Below are 17,520 nucleotides of genomic sequence, written 5' to 3' on the forward strand. Positions count from 1 at the left end.
ACTCCATGAAAGACATAACTCTACCATTCCAATTTACAATATAATTTAAGAACAAAATACCCCTTTCAAACATCTTTCCAATAAATACAGGTATTTTATCAACCAGCACATTTGAGTTCAGCCATAATATTCGTTGTAATATTTGTTCTATCTTTTCCGGGGGATGAAATTGAAATTGTAGCCAGCTCTGCAATGCTTGTTTGAAAAAAAGTGTAATTTTCAATGAATCGAAAATGAGACACGGCAATCTGCACAAAGACAAAAAGGCCATTTTTAAACAATGGATGAGGTTTTCTTAGTAATCTACTTCAGAACCATTTACGGTTCAAGTAAAACCTTTGAATAAGTGAAGCTTTTAGAGAGAGGTTTAGTGGTTCTATATTTAATCATCTCAACCCACCCCAAGTCATATTCATTATATAGATAGGCAAGCTTTATTTTGTCTGGTTTAGCGTCCCAGATAAAAAGTATTTTTCTCATATGATTTGCAAAAAACGAATCATCAGGAGTAGGCAGTGCCATAAGTAAAGTGAGGCAACTTGACATGGAGCCCGGCAACCAATTACTAGCTCCTTCCAACACATTGCCTGTTCAGATGAAGATAGGATACAGTATGTAAACTCTCTCTCTCTCACACACACACACATACACACATCTCTGAACTACAGTGATCAACCCCCTGACTAAATACATGTTAGAATCACCTTTGGCAGCGATTACAGCTGTGAGCCTTTCTGGGTAAGACTCTACGAGCTTTGCACACCTGGATTGTACAATATTTGCACATTATTGAAAAAAATCTTCAAGTTCTGTCAAGTTTGTTGTTTATCATTGCTAGACAGCCATTTGAAAGTGTTGGCATAGATTTTCAAGCTGATTTAAGTCAAAACTCTAACTAGACCACTCAGGAACATCCAATGTCGTCTTGGTAAGCATCTCCAGTTTATATTTGGCTCTGTGTTTTAGGTTATTGTCCTGCTGAAAGGTGAATCTGTTTCCCAGTGTCTGTTGGAAAGCAGACTGAACCAGGTTTAACTCCAAGATTTTGCCTGTGCTTAGCTCTGCTATTTATCCTAAAATAACAGGGGCGTAACTTTCACTGGGGACGCAGGGATATTCTGAAATTGCATTTTTGTCCCTCACAGTTTTATCATTAGAATGTGATACAAAACAAAGCAAGGGTGTGCTTTAGGACCATGCGGGCGCCTCCGAGCGGTCGGGTATGCTGTTTGGAGTGTTTATCCAACTGGATTTTTTAAAAATTCCCCCCCTCCCACTTCTAAAACCGAAGTTGCACCCTGTGAAAATGTCTCCCTAGTTCTTGCCAATGACAAGCATATCCATATCATGATGCAGCCACTTACAGATAATTGTATGTGTGGGGTACAGAAAGTACTTAAAAAATCATGTTAAGCACATTTTTATTCCTGAATAGATATAGGCTTGCCATAACAAAGGAGTTGAATACTTATTGACTCAAGACGTTTCAGCTTTTCATTTTTCATTTATTTGTAAAAAATATATAAAAACATACTTCCACTTTGACATTATGGGGTGTTGTGTGTCAGCCAGTGATACGATTCTTAAGACAAAAGGCTACCTAAGGCAAAAACAAAAGGTGGGTGGGCATATAATTTGATCTAACAACCCAAAGGTTGTGTGTTCAAATCTCGTCATGGACCATTTTAGTATTTTAGCTAATTAGCAACTTTTCAACTACTTACTACTTTTTAGCTACTTTGCTAAATATGTTATGTACTTGAAAAATGTGTGATATGTTACGAATTCCAATATTTTCTCGCTAACATTAGCTAGATGGCTAGGTAAAAGGGTTAAGGTTAGGGCTAGGGGAAGGGTTAAGGTTATGGTTAGGGGAAGAGTTAGCTAACATGCTAACTATTTGCAAATTTGTAATTCGTAACAAATCATATGAAATAAATGATGGTCATCCACAAATTAATACATACCATACGAAACGTAACATATCATATGAAATGGAGGGTCTACGTACAGAATAATACGAAATGCTCTGAGTCTAGGTTAGCCAGAACTGCAATGCTGCTGGGTTTTTCAAGCTCAACAGTTTCCCGTATGTATCAAAAATGGGTCACCACCCAAAGGACATCCAGCCAACTTGACACAACTGTGGGAAGGATTGGAGTCAACATGGGCCAGCATCCCTGTGGAACATTTTCGACACCTTGTAGAGTCCATGTGTCCACGAAGTGAGGCTGTTCTGAGGGCAAAAGGGGGAGTGCAACTCGATATTAGGAAGGTGTTCTTAATGTTTTGTAAATGCAGTGTATATCATAACCATTGCACCTGTTCTGGCTATGAGTTCATATTTCTGAAGTAGCCATACAACAAATTACCATGAGCATCTCTCATTTAATTGGGCCTATTAGATAGGCTATTATAATTTCAATGTTTTGCTCTATGCATCCGAAAGGGAGCTAGGTTTATAACATATAGTAGAATAGTAGTAGTAAAGTAGAACAGGTGAACAGACAGTTGATCTTTTGCATTGAAGTGTGTTGGCTACCCCTATAAATAGGCCTACTATAGTTTACATTTTTTTCAGAGTAGACAAAGTTTCAGAATTTGCGGACATTGCAGCATATTTAGGTCAGACAGGCCTACAGCAAAAGTCACTGAAAAAAACAACATTTTGCCAACACTTCCAAAGACATTTGATCAAGTTCTTCATTGACACAATCTCCCTCCTCTTCCTTACTACCTCGCTGTGCTCTCTTTATCTCTCTCGCTGTCTCTGATCACTTTCACAATCAGACAGAAAAAACGGGTAATAACCTCCCTTGTTATTATTTTAAAACCAGACAGACAGAAAATGGTGACATTTAACCGATCAAAGCTGCTCTGTAAAAGCCTCAGAAACAGAGACTGTTTTTCGTACAAGTGATCTTCTGCAACCCGCTAACTTTGATTTGTTCCTTTTTATTCATGTTGAGTTTAGGGATAGTGATGGAATGTAACCTCTTAACAGAGGTTAGAGAAGTGGGGTTGAATCCTAGGGTTGACTGTTATTATAACACTTCAATACCCACATTTAAAAATACTATAGTATTCAGTGTAGTGTTCTTGCAGAATTTACAGTAGTATTCACTGTAGTCTGCAAAAACACTACAGTGGATACTGTAGTATACTGTAGTATTTACAGTTAACTATGGTATAAATACTGTGGTAAAAGACAACTGTAGAATATACTATAGTAATTAATGTAGTGTGTTTGTGTATTGTAGTATACTGTAGTATTTACTGTAGTGTTTTTGTTTTATTGTCTTTGACATAGAAGTGGAGGCTTTCTTCTTCAGGAAACCTACTGGAGAAATACTAAAAGAACACATTTTCCATAACCTGTAGGTAGGTAGGACTGGGGTCGGAACAGATAGTTGAGAGCTTCTGCCCTTTTCCATAACCTGTAGGTAGGTAGGACTGGGGTCGGAACAGATAGTTGAGAGCTTCTGCCCTTTTCCATAACCTGTAGGTAGGTAGGACTGGGGTCGGAACAGATAGTTGAGAGCTTCTGCCCTTTTCCATAACCTGTAGGTAGGTAGGACTGGGGTCGGAACAGATAGTTGAGAGCTTCTGCCCTTTTCTATAATCTGTAGGTAGGTAGGACTGGGGTCGGAACAGATAGTTGAGAGCTTCTGCCCTTTTCCATAACCTGTAGGTAGGTAGGACTGGGGTCGGAACAGATAGTTGAGAGCTTCTGCCCTTTTCCATAACCTGTAGGTAGGTAGGACTGGGGTCGGAACAGATAGTTGAGAGCTTCTGCCCTTTTCCATAATCTGTAGGGAACACAATATATGGTCTATACAGAGCATGTAGGTTTCTCACTTGTTGGTGGCTCAAACTGCGATATGGGGGAGGGGAATTGGCAGGGTATATGCAAATTAAACACTGTAGTATTTACTATTTACAAGTGCAGTGTTTTTTCAGACCTTATTGTAGTATTTGGTACAGTTTTTTTGCAGATAGCACTGTAGTATTTACTATAGTATTCTACAGTATACAACATTCTATAGTAAGTCCTACAATACACATGATCGATGGATCCTACAGTGTGTGGTGTAGTATTCTACAGTATACTACAGTTTCTATAGTTTCAATTCTATAGTAAGTATTGTACTATTCTATAGTAAACTGTAGAATAATGTCATGTGGGCAGACATTTAAGAGTATTCTTATCAGTATCCTAAAAAAGTAGACCTGGCTTTCCAACCAGATGATTAATGTGAAAATAAGGACTACTCATCGCTGAGGTTCCTATTTTGGAAGCTGGGACATCCTGAATGTAAGTGTGCCTGGAAAGTGTCGAGCTCTGCTCTTGCGACAGCTTATCTGTTTCAGTTCAGCCAAGTTCTTCTTTCAGTGGCACATGTCGGAGTGAACTGTGCTTGGGGGATGTTACATCCTCTGTTGCTATGGTTACATCACTGTCAACATCATGTATTACAGGATGAGGAAGTTCAGAAGGAACCTTCGGTCTGTGATGTCATGTGTTCAAGCATATCCTCACTAAGAGTTATTATCAGTCAATACTGGCTCTGTCACATTAGGATGGTGTTTAAAGTAAAATGCACCTTTTATAATGTTAATAATTTTTCTTTCATCATTGGTGTATAATGTTGGGAGTTGAGTTGCTGCCTTCTTCCGTTTTTTAAGTGATTTCACATATCATAGTCTAATCATTTCACTGCCGAATAGAGCTATGGAGAAAGTAGTGGATGGGACTGCCCTCTAGCGGTGAAAGATGTGGACTGCAGAGGCCTCCTCTCATTGAGCCCACCCACTCATCAGCTGTCACACCTGTCCTACAAACATTTAACCCACTTCTACCAGACAAGCTTCAAAAACAAAATGGCTCTGTGAAATATTTATGGTTGGCTTCCAAGCCATGTGAAACACACCCTAACAAAATAAAAACTGACTCAGAATGTTTAGAAACTTGGCTTTTGACATTGTCTTGTGTAAAAAATAGAATCTCATACATTTATCATCTGGTTTCCATGTTAAAATGGTTCCATTATTCCATTATGATTCCATTATTAGTAGTATAACACAGCCAGGTCAAGCTCGACCGATAGACTATAAACACCAGTGAAGGCGGCTGAGGGGATGACGGCTCATAATAATGGCTGAAATGGAGTCAATGGAATGGTATCAAACACATGGTTTCTATGTGGTGGATACCATGCCACTGACTCCATTCCAGCCATTATTATGAGCTGTCCTCCCCTCAGCAGCCTCCACTGATAAACACCCATATCTAACCATATAAAACACCTCCTGACCAGCCCCCACTATGAAGTTGTCTCCTCGAGTAGGACAAGCACCTATCCATTTAACAAATCAGGGCACACCAGTAGAAAAACATTCTGGAACAGAAAATTAAAACAAAGCATTTCTTATTGGACAAGTTCAGATAGTACCTCCCTGTTTCAGCCTGTTTTCTTCCATTTCATGCCTAGTGAATACAACACAGGTTCTATGGAGCAGAGTGACCGCCCAGGACAAGAGGCCCTGTTCTTGTTGGTGATCCGTGTAGACAGAGGCCTATTGTCCAGCATGTCAGTACTTGTAGGTGCCAATAAACACAGAGCCACAATGGAGTCAAGTCTCACAGCGAAACCGGAGATGAATGAAGTGACAAGGTGACTGCAACACCTCTTTCCTCAGATTGAGACAGAAGTCTCCAAGGTGATGGATCCACTTTATTAGGGTTTCCCGGGGCTTCAGTGAACATCAGGAGGTATTAAAATACAGTGCAATACAATACATAGTGCTCATCATACAGTTGGATCATGCCCAGGGCCATTTGTGGGGAAGTATCGGCAGCAAACATGCTACCTACGTCAGGTCAAAATTAGACTGGTCCCAGATCAGTTTGTGATGTCCTGCCAACTCCTATGGTCATTAGAAATAACTATTGGCAAGACAGCACAAACTGATCTAGGACCAGGCTAGGTGAAAGTGTCAATAGAACAATATTTATCAAATATCACAGTGTTCAGTTCTCATAACAGGTACCAAAAGCAAGAACATCAATAACCTGTCAATCATGTTTGACAAATGGAGAAAAACATTACAGTACAATATTACTGTTGTACTGTGCCTTTAAAAACACTAGGCCTATTGGTTGGTTTTAAAATGCAGCAAGGAGAGTTTATCAGTGTAAGGTTATAAGGTTTTCTCTAAGGAAACTGCCAGAAACAAAGCAGTTCAAAGTTCATAGGGGAAAGGTTATAAATGCTGGAGAGAAAAGTGCAAATCTTAAGACGGTGGGTGTTTGAAGGGATTGATGCTGCTGCACCAAGGTAACCTCTTGCCGGATACATCAACGGGGCACAAATACATATGATCCACAATGCACTTCTATGCTATCACAATCCTACTATCTCAGCACTATGCTGCTGTCTTGTGCTTTGTTAGTTTGCCTCTTCCACATGCCTTCCTCCACTGTGACCTGGCACATCATGAATCAGTGTTGTGCTTTTATGATACCATAGCCATCTCTCTCCTGTATGTCTCTTACTGCAGCCCGATCCTGACAACCACACACTCTCTCTGGTTCATGGGTAATTCCCTGAACATCAACTATCAGAACAGCAACCAACCAAGGGCACAGTAAAAGCATAGGAACCCATTAGTCTTTGGAACAGAAGATTGAAAATAGAAGTGCACTTACCTTTGGGGTGCAAGAGAGAGATAGAGAGATGGAGAAATATGGAGAGGGAAACCCTACATACAATACAGTACGCTGCACAAGTCATGTCACGTCACACAGCTACCATACGTAGTAGAAAACCATTTTTCAACAAGGAAACTACATCATCATGACATCATATGCCATTTTGCCTGTTGGGGATGGTAGTGAGAGATGCAAGGTTGTCACTGTGAATGATGTCACTGACTTTAATGAGGTTTCGGTAGCTCAGTAGCTCGGTGGAAGTGTGGCATGCTGGAGGGTCAGGGGTCACTTCTTTCTGGGTATGCTCAGATGAGGAGCATATGGTCACTTTTCATGGGGTACTGGGACAGAAGAACCCGCACACTCACGTACTCCAACACATACCTTTATAACAACCTTATAACAACCTCTATGCCTTTGTTATTTTACAAAACGTTTCAATCCCAAATGGATCTTGGTCCGGTTGCTGTTAACCTATAAAAGCTATGTGTTGGAGTAACTGAGTGTGCAGGCCCACTAGTCCTCCATGTCTCGGATGAGCACCCTGAGCTCCTCGTCAGTCAGCTGGTTGACCTCCATGATCTTCTCCAGCTGTTCAGCGTAGCACGCTGTGTCCTGCAGAAAGTGAGGTATCCTCACGGGCTCCATCTGCGCCAGGCCTTTCAGCCGATCCACGTCCTCGTACGACACCTGGGCAAGCAGACAGACAGAAACAATCGAGATCATGCTAATGTGTTTTAGAACAAGCAAATAAAAACATCAGACAGAAACAATCCAGATGGAATAATGTAATGCAAGAAGGTTTCTATTCAGCAGGGAGTGCCACTGGCCAACCCTTCTCCAGGCAGGCTTTTGTTCCAGCCCTACTCTAACACACCAGGAACTGTGAATCCATGCTCTGATGAGCAGCTCATTAGAATCCGATGTGCTAGAGCAGGGTAGGAACAAAAGCCTGCATACCAAGTAGCTCTCTAGGAGGAGGGTTGGCCACCTGTGCTATACAGATATGCCTAGAACAGACAGCAGTAACACTGGAAGCCCATCTGTGTGAAACACATTGAGTCATGTGTTCCCTCTCTATGCCTGAAGTCATAATATGGTCTGCTCTGCTTTCTCCTCATACTGCTGTATTTACGTAAGCTTTTTCAGCCTGGCATCTCATTTAAATTCATGTGCAAATAGGCATTGTAGTTATGGTGAAGGAGAGAGAGGGAGAGAGGAGAGCGATACGAAAGCTGTACAGTCAAACACATCGCCCTTTGCGTCTCCTGTCTGCAGTGTAATGCAAACCCTTTGAAAATGAATCATTACGCACAAAAAGGCATAGGATGCAGGTTAGGCAGCCTCCTGATAAACCTACTGTTGCTATGTCTATGGGTCCTAGTCTGATATATTAAACAGACCCCCTGTTACCCACCTTCCCCAGGGACATTAGCAGCTGGAAGTCAATCTTCTCTCTGTGTCTCAGGATCTTCAGGATGCCATCCAGGTAAACCTGGTCCTTACTGAAACAACCTGAAATATACAACAACAAGCCCATGGAGATGACACCAGTACGTACTGAAAGAGCCAAGTCCACATTCATTACATCAGAAATTAAAAACAGCCAAGGCCACATTCATTACATCAGAAGTTAAAAACAGCCAAGGCCACATTCATTACATCAGAAGTTAAAAACAGCCAAGGCCACATTCATTACATCAGAAGTTAAAAACAGCTACGGCCACATTCATTACATCAGAAGTTAAAAACAGCCAAGTCCACATTCATTACATCAGAAGTTAAAAACAGCCAAGGCCACATTCATTACATCAGAAGTTAAAAACAGCTACGGCCACATTCATTACATCAGAAGTTAAAAACAGCCAAGTCCACATTCATTAAGTTAAAAACAGCCAAGGCCTGGTAGAAAATGCTGACTCCAGTAGGAGGAAAAGCTCAAGTAAGAGATAGGCGTGTAGCTGCATGCAGGACTGCCTATGTACAGATGTAGGAGCTTAATTTGATCACCCCGTTGCAGGAAAACTTTCCTGCAATGCAGAACATTCAGAACGTGTAGTGTATCAGCGGTTTAAAAAGGCTTCTGAAGTTTGCAATTTACACCTTCAAATTTCAGACATGATTTTCCCTTACGAAAGATGTATCGACCCCTACAAAAATGTCCATTAATTATAATCCACATAATAATTCACATTTCCTGTTGCTGTAGGATTGATTATTTTCCTGCTGTAGCAAACCGGCTCAAATTAAGATACTACATCTGGATGAGCGTGTGAACAAACGGTTGTGTCTGTGTTAGTTACCTGGCTGTGCGGTGTTGGTCTGTCCCCTCTTGGCTCGTACACAATAGTCCCAGCGTGTGTTGGGGTCCTGGACGAAGCGTCCCAGGCTGTGGAACAGCTGAGAGAAGGACATGCGGCTGGCCTTGTACACAGTGTAGTAGAGCAAGGCAGCCCTCCACAGGGTAGGGTCCTTACGGAACAGGACAGAGTGGATGCTGGCCAGCCCCTCCTCCGTGGGGTTCAAAGGTCGGAGGTTGTGCTTCTTCCTGCCGACTCCGCTGTTCCACGGCTGCTGGGCGTTGTTGATGCCCCGGAAGTAGTGTGTGCCTGGGCAGAGGGCACAGACACAGGAAATGATCGCAGTGGCTATATTGCACCACCAGGGTGAGGAGTCCCAAGCTGACCTCATCCTAGAAAAAATAACAGTGCTGCTGAGAACAGCAGAGCAGACTAGTGGGCCGGTGAATTACTGAGAGCGAACAGCAAGTTCAGTATTGAGTGGTCCAGGACCATGAGTAATGATTGTGTTCATTTAAATGTGCTGTGGTTGTGGAAGTGCCTCTTATCAACCAATACATATTTTGCACCTAGCACTCCTGACCCATTCTCCCTGATCCAGGACAACTGTGGGCATTGTTACCCTTGAATTACTGTGTGGCTGCAATACTGGAACAAACACTGGGATTTGTGCACCTCTTGACAAAACTAAGCACCCCTAGAGGTATAATGGAGTTATAGTACCAACCGATCTCGTGTCGTAGCATGCCCTCCAGCCAGTGTTCCCGGGCTGTGGCAATGTTGATGGTCAGAGTGGGCCGGCTGTTCACCACCGTCATGGACGCTCTGGAGAGGAGGTCGTCTGTCACGTTGACCACTATCTGACAACAGAGAGAGGGAGAGATTTTGAGATTTTTCTGGCAAAGACACCACATAGAGATATGTGGTTAAGAAACATCTACCTTAATAAGCGCTACGGTACCATAGCAGAATATGGGGTTACTGTGTGGGAATTGCTTTGATTCTGGTGTGCAGAATGTTAATTATAGTGATCTTAGGGGGTTTGTTCTTTTGGGAGATTTAGGAGGAACAAGATGAACCAGGCCCTGGGAGAGTGGTATTTTCCTATGTCTGTTTCCCATGGTCTCTATGACCTTCATGGCTCAGAACGTGTCAGAAGTTATTATTAATTTATTCAACAAAAACAACAGGGCTGTAAAGCAGATGTGCTCATGGAAATGGAAACCTTGTACAAGTCGGGGATGTCAGCCTTCTCCTGTATCTGTGTGGCTGTTCTTTTATAGCCATGGGACACCTGGGAACTGCTCTCTGACATAACCACTAGATGGATGAACATAGAGTGCCTTCAGAAAGCATTCATACCCCTTGACTTAAACCACATTTTGCTGTGTTACAGCCTGAATTAAAAATAGATTACATATATTTTACCCAATAATGACAAAGTGAAAACATGTTTTTAGTTTTTGCAAATGTATTTAAATGAAATACAGAAATATCTAATTTACATAAGTATTCACACCCCTGAGTCAACACTATTCTGTAGAGGCTTCCTTCTTTCCCCTCTGTCAATTAGGTTGGTATTGTAGAGTAACTACAATGTTGTTGATCCATCCTCAGTTTTCTCCTATCACAGCAATTAAACTCTTTTAAAGTCACCATTGGTCACCAAAATGTATGTTCTTTACCATTTGGCCATCAGATTTGCCACCAACTCCTTATAGGACACATCACTGCACTCTATACTCCTCTGTAAATTGGTGATCTCTGTATACCTGTCGCAAGACCCACTGGTTGATGCTTATTTATAAAACCCTCTTAGGCCTCACTCCCCCCTATCTGAGATATCTACTTCAGCCCTCATCCTCCACATACAACACCCGTTCTGCCAGTCACATTCAGTTAAAAAGGTGCCCAAAGCACACACATCCCTGGATCGCTTGTCTTTTCAGTTTGCTGCAGCTAGCAGCTGGAACAAGCTGCAACAAACACTCAAACTGGACAGCTTTATCTCAATCTCTTCATTCAAAGACTCTATCATGTGGGCTCTACCTTCTTTCCCTTTGTGCTGTTGTCTGTGCCCAACAATGTTTGTACCTTCTTTTGTGCTGCTACCATGTTGTGCTGCTGCCATGTTGTGCTGCTGCCATGTTGTGCTGCTGCCATGTTGTGCTGCTGCCATGTGTTTCTACCATTTTGTTGTCATATTGTGTTGCTACCATGCTGTGTTGTCATGTGTTGCTGCCATGCTATGTTGTTGTCTTAGGTCTCTCTTTATGTAGTGTTGTCTCTCTTGTCGTGATGTGTGTTTTGTTCTATATTTTTATTTAATTTATTTTGAATCCCCCATCCCCGCAGAAGGCCTTTTGCCTTTTGGTAAGTCATCATTGTAAACAAGAATTTGTTCTTAACTGACTTGCCTAGTTAAATAAACATAAAAAATTAAAAAATTGGCCTCATGGTGAAATCCTTGAGCGGTTTCCTTCCTCTCCGGCAACTGAGTGAGGAAGGACGCCTGTATCTTTGTAGTGACTGGGTGTCACGCCCTGACCTTAGAGATCCTTATTTATTCTCTATGTTTGGTTAGGTGAGGGTGTGACTCGGGTGGGAGAATCTATGTTTTCTATTTCTTTGTGTTTTTGGCTGAGTATGGTTCCCAATCAGAGGCAGCTGTCTATCATTGTCTCTGATTGGGGATCATATATAGGTTGTCATTTTCCATTTGGGTTTTGTGGGGAGTTATTTTCTGTTTAGCTGTTTAGTTGCCTGACAGAACTGTGCGCTTTCGGTTTTTTCTACTTTGTTATTTTGTTGCGGTGTTCAGTTTATTAAAAATCATGAACGCCTACCACGCTGCACCTTGGTCTCCTTCTTCAACCCACGAGAGCCGTTACACTGGGTGTATTGATACAACATCCAAAGTGTAATTAAGAACTTCTCCATGCTCAAAGGGATATTCAATGTCTGTTTTTATTTTTTTTACCCATCTACCAATAGGTGTCCTTCTTTGTGAGGCATTGGAAAACCTTCCTGGTCTTTGTGGTTGAATCTGTGTTTGAAATTCATTGCTCGACTGAGGGACAGATAATTGTATGTGTGGGGTACAGAGATATCATGTTAAACACTATTATTGCACACAGATTCCATGCAACTTATGTGACTTTTATGCACATTTTTACTCCTGAACTTATTTAGTCTTGCCACAACAGAGGGGTTGAATACTTATTGACTCAAGATTTCTAAAAACATAATTCCACTTTGACATTATGTGGAAAAAGTCAAGTGTTGTGAATCCTTTTTGAAGGCACTATAGTTGACCCTGGATCTGTGGTAAGGGGTTCCTTCTACCATTCTCCAGGTAAAAGTTCCCCTTGACCACAGTTCTAGAATCAGATTACTCCAGCTGGCTCATGTCCTCTCACCTCCCCAATACAACCCTCCTTTTCCATGTACTTCTTGACCAGGTACCAGATACGGCACTTGGTGAGCAGGTTCCCTCCTGTGGCTTGCTCAAACTTCTCATAATTCCCATACTTCTGGAGGGCCAACTCCATGATACGCACCGCCTGTAGGGGGAGAGAAACACAATGACAGAAAACATTATGCTAAAATCTAATGATGGACTTAGGTGTTATCTCAGTGAGGATACAGCTACAAAGGCTTGATTCAGTTCAGGAGTACAACGTGTTCAGATGATATTGAGGGAAATAACAAGATCTTGACCCATCCTTCAGTTGATTTGTTTGGAGGGATACACTGCATAGCAAAGAGCTATCTATGATTAGGCTATATAAATAGCTCCCTTTTAGGAATAGCACTTGGAGTTGTTTTGTCAGGTGGCAAGGCCAGGGCAGGACAGGTCAGTGCTTTCTCTCTTCTCTCTGTGGTGTGGTCAGGGATGTGGACTAGGCTTAATAGAAACAGTCCCTGCTCCCTACAGATCATTACAGAGATCATCCTCTCTCTCGCCCCAGCGCACACGCCATAGAGATCAAATAGAGACTGGAAATCAAGTCAGTTCTGTTAAATGTACAGTAACTGGAGTTGTTGCGCAATAGTACAATTAGCTGTTGAAGTCACACAGTGTAAATGAGTTCCTGAAGCTTATCAGGGTTAAGATAACTGCATGAGGTAGCCTAAACAACATGAAGTTGGGCAGATAGGCTAATTTGTGTTTCATCGTTTGAAGTTTAATAACAGTTGATTGTCAGCATTGAGGATCAAAACAAAAAAAGGTGTTCTATTCTACATCAGTGTAGTGAATGGCCACACAGCTATACACAATGGGAATGTGTAAAACAATACTAACACCAGGAGTGGAAGAAAGTAAACATGATAGCACAAATGGCAACGTCCACCACAGGATCAAATCTCCTACATTTTCTGTAGTCTTCACTCAACAAAAGAGGCTGCCATAGGTTCCTATCAGTATACTAGTGTCACCCAGATAGCAAGCACACAACAGAACACCTTAGGGGTTGCTATTAAACTCCAACCGCAGTCAAAACACTAGCCCAGACTACATTCTATTACTTCTACTGGACTATATGTTATACAGCAGGCTACCTAGTACAATCACTGTCATTTACAGTAGTGCTTGAAATAATATTTTTATGGAAATTGATTTCTCCCTCAATTCATTCTTGAAGCTCCGCTAACTATTGCGTGAGGAACAAAGATGTGCAGTAATATTCATGTATCCAATAACCTTTATGATGTCTGATTTCTCTTGTCTCTCTTGTTGGGGTAATCACAACATGACTTTTAACATACTCACTCAGCTATTGATCTGTCGTTAGAGTAGCTTGTTGGCTATCTGGCCTTTCTAAGGGCTAATGTGGATAGCCATTTGATAAATACTAATGTGGATAGATCTCCAGACTACAGCTCAGACAGAGAGAGCACTGGTGTCTCTTTCCACACCCTGACTGGTGTGCTAAGCTTGAGTTTTAAAGCACTTTTCCCCCCCAACTAATCTATCCAAGCTTGTCTGTCAGGGTTTGTCTGCTGCCTGGCTACGTGGCTTTCACCGAGTGAGCATATTTACTTCAGCTCAGTCCTGGGAGAATAAGAGGTATGGTAGAGAGAAATTGTTTGGCCACAGGCTCTGGGCTTGACCCCGGCACAATGTGCCTCACTATTTAAAATCAGCCAGCTCAGCAGTAGTATTGGGCACTTGGGACATGATTTAGGACAGGGTAGGTCATCTGTACCGACCTCTGGAAGTGCTTACTGTTTGTTGTGCCTAGTCTACTTCTTGCCTTAGTTGTATAAAACTTGTCTCCTGTCCTTAGACTTACCTGTAACAGTAATTGGCATGATAATTCGCTCCTCACCTCTCCACTGTTATAGCTGATGTGTAGGGACATTTATGGTTTAAAATGGCCCAAAAAAACACTATTAATTAATTGACCTGGGTCTCACCTGTGTCAGGAAGCGGTCGGAGGCATTGTTGTGGCGAGCCAGCACCAGCGGAGACACAGGGTTGCTGTACTCAAACTGAGGATTGTAGCTAAAGTCCGACTTGAAGAACTTCACCTTCTCCTTCTCCACGTTGGACGGCTTGATGGCAGTGAGGATGCAAAGCTTCTTGATTCCGGCGTTCTCCCCTTCCCGCATCACCCCTCCTCTGGGCAGTGAGGGCAGCTTGGTACGGGGTGAGCTGGAAAAGCAGGTCTTCCGTGGCCGGGCGACAGGGCGGGGGGACAGGCCCATGGTGCTACCCAGGACCGTGATGCTGTGGGCTGCCTTTTGTCCGCTGGCAAAGCCCCCTGAGGCAGAGGAGAAGACATGGTGGTGGGAGGAGTGCCTGGTGTCCCTGGTGTCTCCGCTGCCCTGCTGGCCCAACAGTAACAGAGGAGTTACAGATGGATGGCGGTGGTTATCGTGTGACCTGCTGGATGTAGAGGCACATCTCACAGTCTTCTTGGGCCTGCGGTACGGGGAGTGCTTTGGGCTCTGTCTCTCCTCCTCCTCGCCCTGCAGGAGCACATTGTAGCTGCTGGTTCCTGTGGTGAAGAGGTCCTTGAGGATGCTGGAGGACAGCTTCTCCAGGCACACCTGAGTGGGGCTCAGAGGCTGCTTGTCCGGCACAGTGGGGCTTGAGTACTTCTTAGAGATCTCCATCTCTACCGGCACTGTCAAGCTCAGGAGGTACTTCTTAGACTGCTCCATCTCTGGCCAATGAAGCCTTTCTGAAACAACAAGTGATGATGACTGACCGAGGGTTGAGTCAGTAATACTGACGCAGCAGCTTACTTATTTTAGATTCTCTCACTCACTCACTGAACAGTACATAGACTAATCCTCTTACAGAACGAGACAGAGGAGCTTCTTCAGTCTGCAGCCAGTTCAGCTCTAAAGCTAGATTTCTGTGAATTATGTCATGTGTGCATGTGTTGTTTACAGAACCCAATAGAGGATTATTCAATAGCTCAGAGGGTGATATCATTAGTTTGTGTTTGCAGAGCAACACTGACTCACTCAGCCCAAGGCAATAAAGGCTGCTTCTATCCTCTTCCATTTCATAGAATCACAGTGCATAGACCTCAAATGGACATATCCAAATGGACATTTCCGACAACCTCTCCAGTTACAGCTTTATAACAATTGTACCAGCAGTCCTTAGTGGGACTATGATGCACAAAGCACAGTCAGTTATGATGTAGGCGTGTCGCCAAATGATTCCCATCGTGCCTCCAGAGTCTGACAGGGTAGCAGCCATAGTGCAGAGCCTTGTGTCCTGTGCTCCAGTGAGATGGGCTGGTTGACCAGGAGCGTCATCACACTGTGTATAACTACTTTGTTCAGACAGGAGCACTGATGTGGAAGCTATGCAACCACTGCACTAACAACTCAACCAATTCAGGACTTCTGCAGATTACATGGCAACAACAGATTTCAAAACAAACCATTTCAGATAACAGTGCCCAAGCTGAATCAGTAGCTGGTCATGGAACAAATACATTAAGAATGGATAAATACCCCTTGACCATGTCAATGTACTAACAAGTACTACAACAGCTACTGACTGTAATAATGCATTGTTAGACTTGTTATAACAATGTTGGTGTACTTTTTATATGCTTACTCTTTTAAATGTGTGCTTTTATAGATTTTTTATCTTGTGTATGTAAAAGTTACTGTTGGTGTCTTGAAAGGTGCTTGAAAAGTTAAGCATGTACGTTATGACTGCTTTATAATGTCTAACATGTCTATTATGTCTCTACAAGATCATCAGCAGACTCCAGCACCATCGTCTACCATTCCCTGACCAGCTCACTCCGCTCAAGCCATAAACTGACCCTCTCCATCTTCAGAGGATGCAGCTTTCAACTTGGCCTCTATCTGTTGACATGTCATGATACTGGTGCTTGTTGTTTTTTGCTCTAGAACGGATTTAAAAATAGAATACATTTTTACTATTAAAAACATAAAATTAACGGATGTCAAAACAACAGCCAGTTTCAGAGTGAGTGGAAATGCAGCATATATGCAGCACAACTTATTATAAGCATTTAATCTGTTTGAAGTGCAGTGTGTTTTTGTTGTTGCTGGCTTTCTGATTGGAAAGCTAATGTTAGCTAATTCAAGCAAATTCAAGTCATACACAGATGAAGTGCATACATACCAGTGACTTTTATTGATTCGAGCATTGATTCGAGTCTTTGTTCTGTGGACCACCTCTTGACAACAACGTCTTCCAAGCAAAAAAAACTAGTAGCTAGCTAACGTTAGCTAGCTAATACGTAACCTTGGCTAATGTAGCTAGCTAACCAGTTTACCAACTGTCACTAACCTAACTAGCTATCTAGGATCAAACTAAACAAGATTAGCTAGCTAGCGAACTAACTAGATGGTCAAATAACGATAACGGTAACAGAACCAGCTAACTGAGAATGTCATCAGTCATTCCGTACTCCTGTAGCTCTCAAACTGTTATAGAGACTGAAGAAAGAAATGACACAAGCTAAGAGCGGTTTCCATGGTGCCCAGGCAACGTCACACAGAAACGATTGTGCTTTTGTGAGATGACGTTTTCAGTAAAAAGACAAGAGATTCGATTTTTTGCAACTAATATTATTCCAAAGTGTCATTACAATTTATACATATTTGTATTATGTTTTTCACTTTTTTTTAACTAAACCTCATACAAATTCCGCCAAATTGTTTAATAAATGTAGCTTCATTCAATATCTGCTCATCTGATTCCATGTATTTCTGCATGTTTTAAATTTGTTACTCAGACTCAATGGCATAAAGAAAAGCATATGTTTCATTTAACCGGGCAGGTCAAATTCCATCCTCCTTATGTCTCACTGAAGGTAAGGCCTTGAATTATGGGATTATAATGATGACAGAAGCACAGAACTACCTGGGTTTGTATTTTGAATTTCGTGATCACACACTATTTATGATTCATGGTTTATGATTTATGATTCGCAAGTTTGTATCATGATGTGTGAAAGATTTAAGAATGGTCGCAAACGTGTAATTTGACATTTGAATACA

The 17,520-nt window shown here is 42.1% G+C and overlaps 1 protein-coding gene across 3 annotated transcripts; it reads right to left on the reverse strand.

Moving 5' to 3' along the window:
* Window positions 1-5,688: 5,688 nt before the first annotated feature.
* Window positions 5,689-17,001, reverse strand: LOC112229615 (uncharacterized protein KIAA0895). Of its 3 annotated transcripts, none has more exons than XM_024395551.2 (7): window positions 16,640-16,999; window positions 14,434-15,203; window positions 12,432-12,575; window positions 9,740-9,872; window positions 9,016-9,321; window positions 8,130-8,227; window positions 5,689-7,402 (listed from the first exon to the last, which is right to left on the reverse strand). In XM_024395551.2, exons 1-7 carry the CDS (start codon window positions 16,662-16,664, stop codon window positions 7,229-7,231), a joined length of 1,650 nt encoding a protein of 549 aa, XP_024251319.1. In that variant the 5' UTR covers window positions 16,665-16,999; the 3' UTR covers window positions 5,689-7,228. The 3 variants fall into 3 exon arrangements, with proteins under 3 accessions (XP_024251319.1, XP_024251320.1, XP_024251321.1); XM_024395552.2 differs by having other exon boundaries at window positions 14,434-15,199; window positions 16,640-16,995; XM_024395553.2 differs by lacking the exons at window positions 5,689-7,402; window positions 8,130-8,227 and adding an exon at window positions 8,241-8,742 and having other exon boundaries at window positions 16,640-17,001.
* Between the last annotated feature and the right edge of the window lie 519 nt (window positions 17,002-17,520).

Source organism: Oncorhynchus tshawytscha, linkage group LG31, assembly GCF_018296145.1.
Source record: "Oncorhynchus tshawytscha isolate Ot180627B linkage group LG31, Otsh_v2.0, whole genome shotgun sequence".
NCBI classification, from domain to species: domain Eukaryota; kingdom Metazoa; phylum Chordata; class Actinopteri; order Salmoniformes; family Salmonidae; genus Oncorhynchus; species Oncorhynchus tshawytscha.

Excerpts from the sequence above, each read along its gene's own strand:
- LOC112229615 (XM_024395551.2), bottom strand. The coding sequence starts at position 16,664 with ATGCTCGAATCAATAAAAGTCACTG. Across the intron at positions 9,322-9,739 it reads CATGCTACGACACGAGATCG|GCACACACTACTTCCGGGGC; the intron begins GTTGGTACTATA and ends CCCTCTGCCCAG. Across the intron at positions 8,228-9,015 it reads GACCAACACCGCACAGCCAG|GTTGTTTCAGTAAGGACCAG; the intron begins GTAACTAACACA and ends TGTATATTTCAG.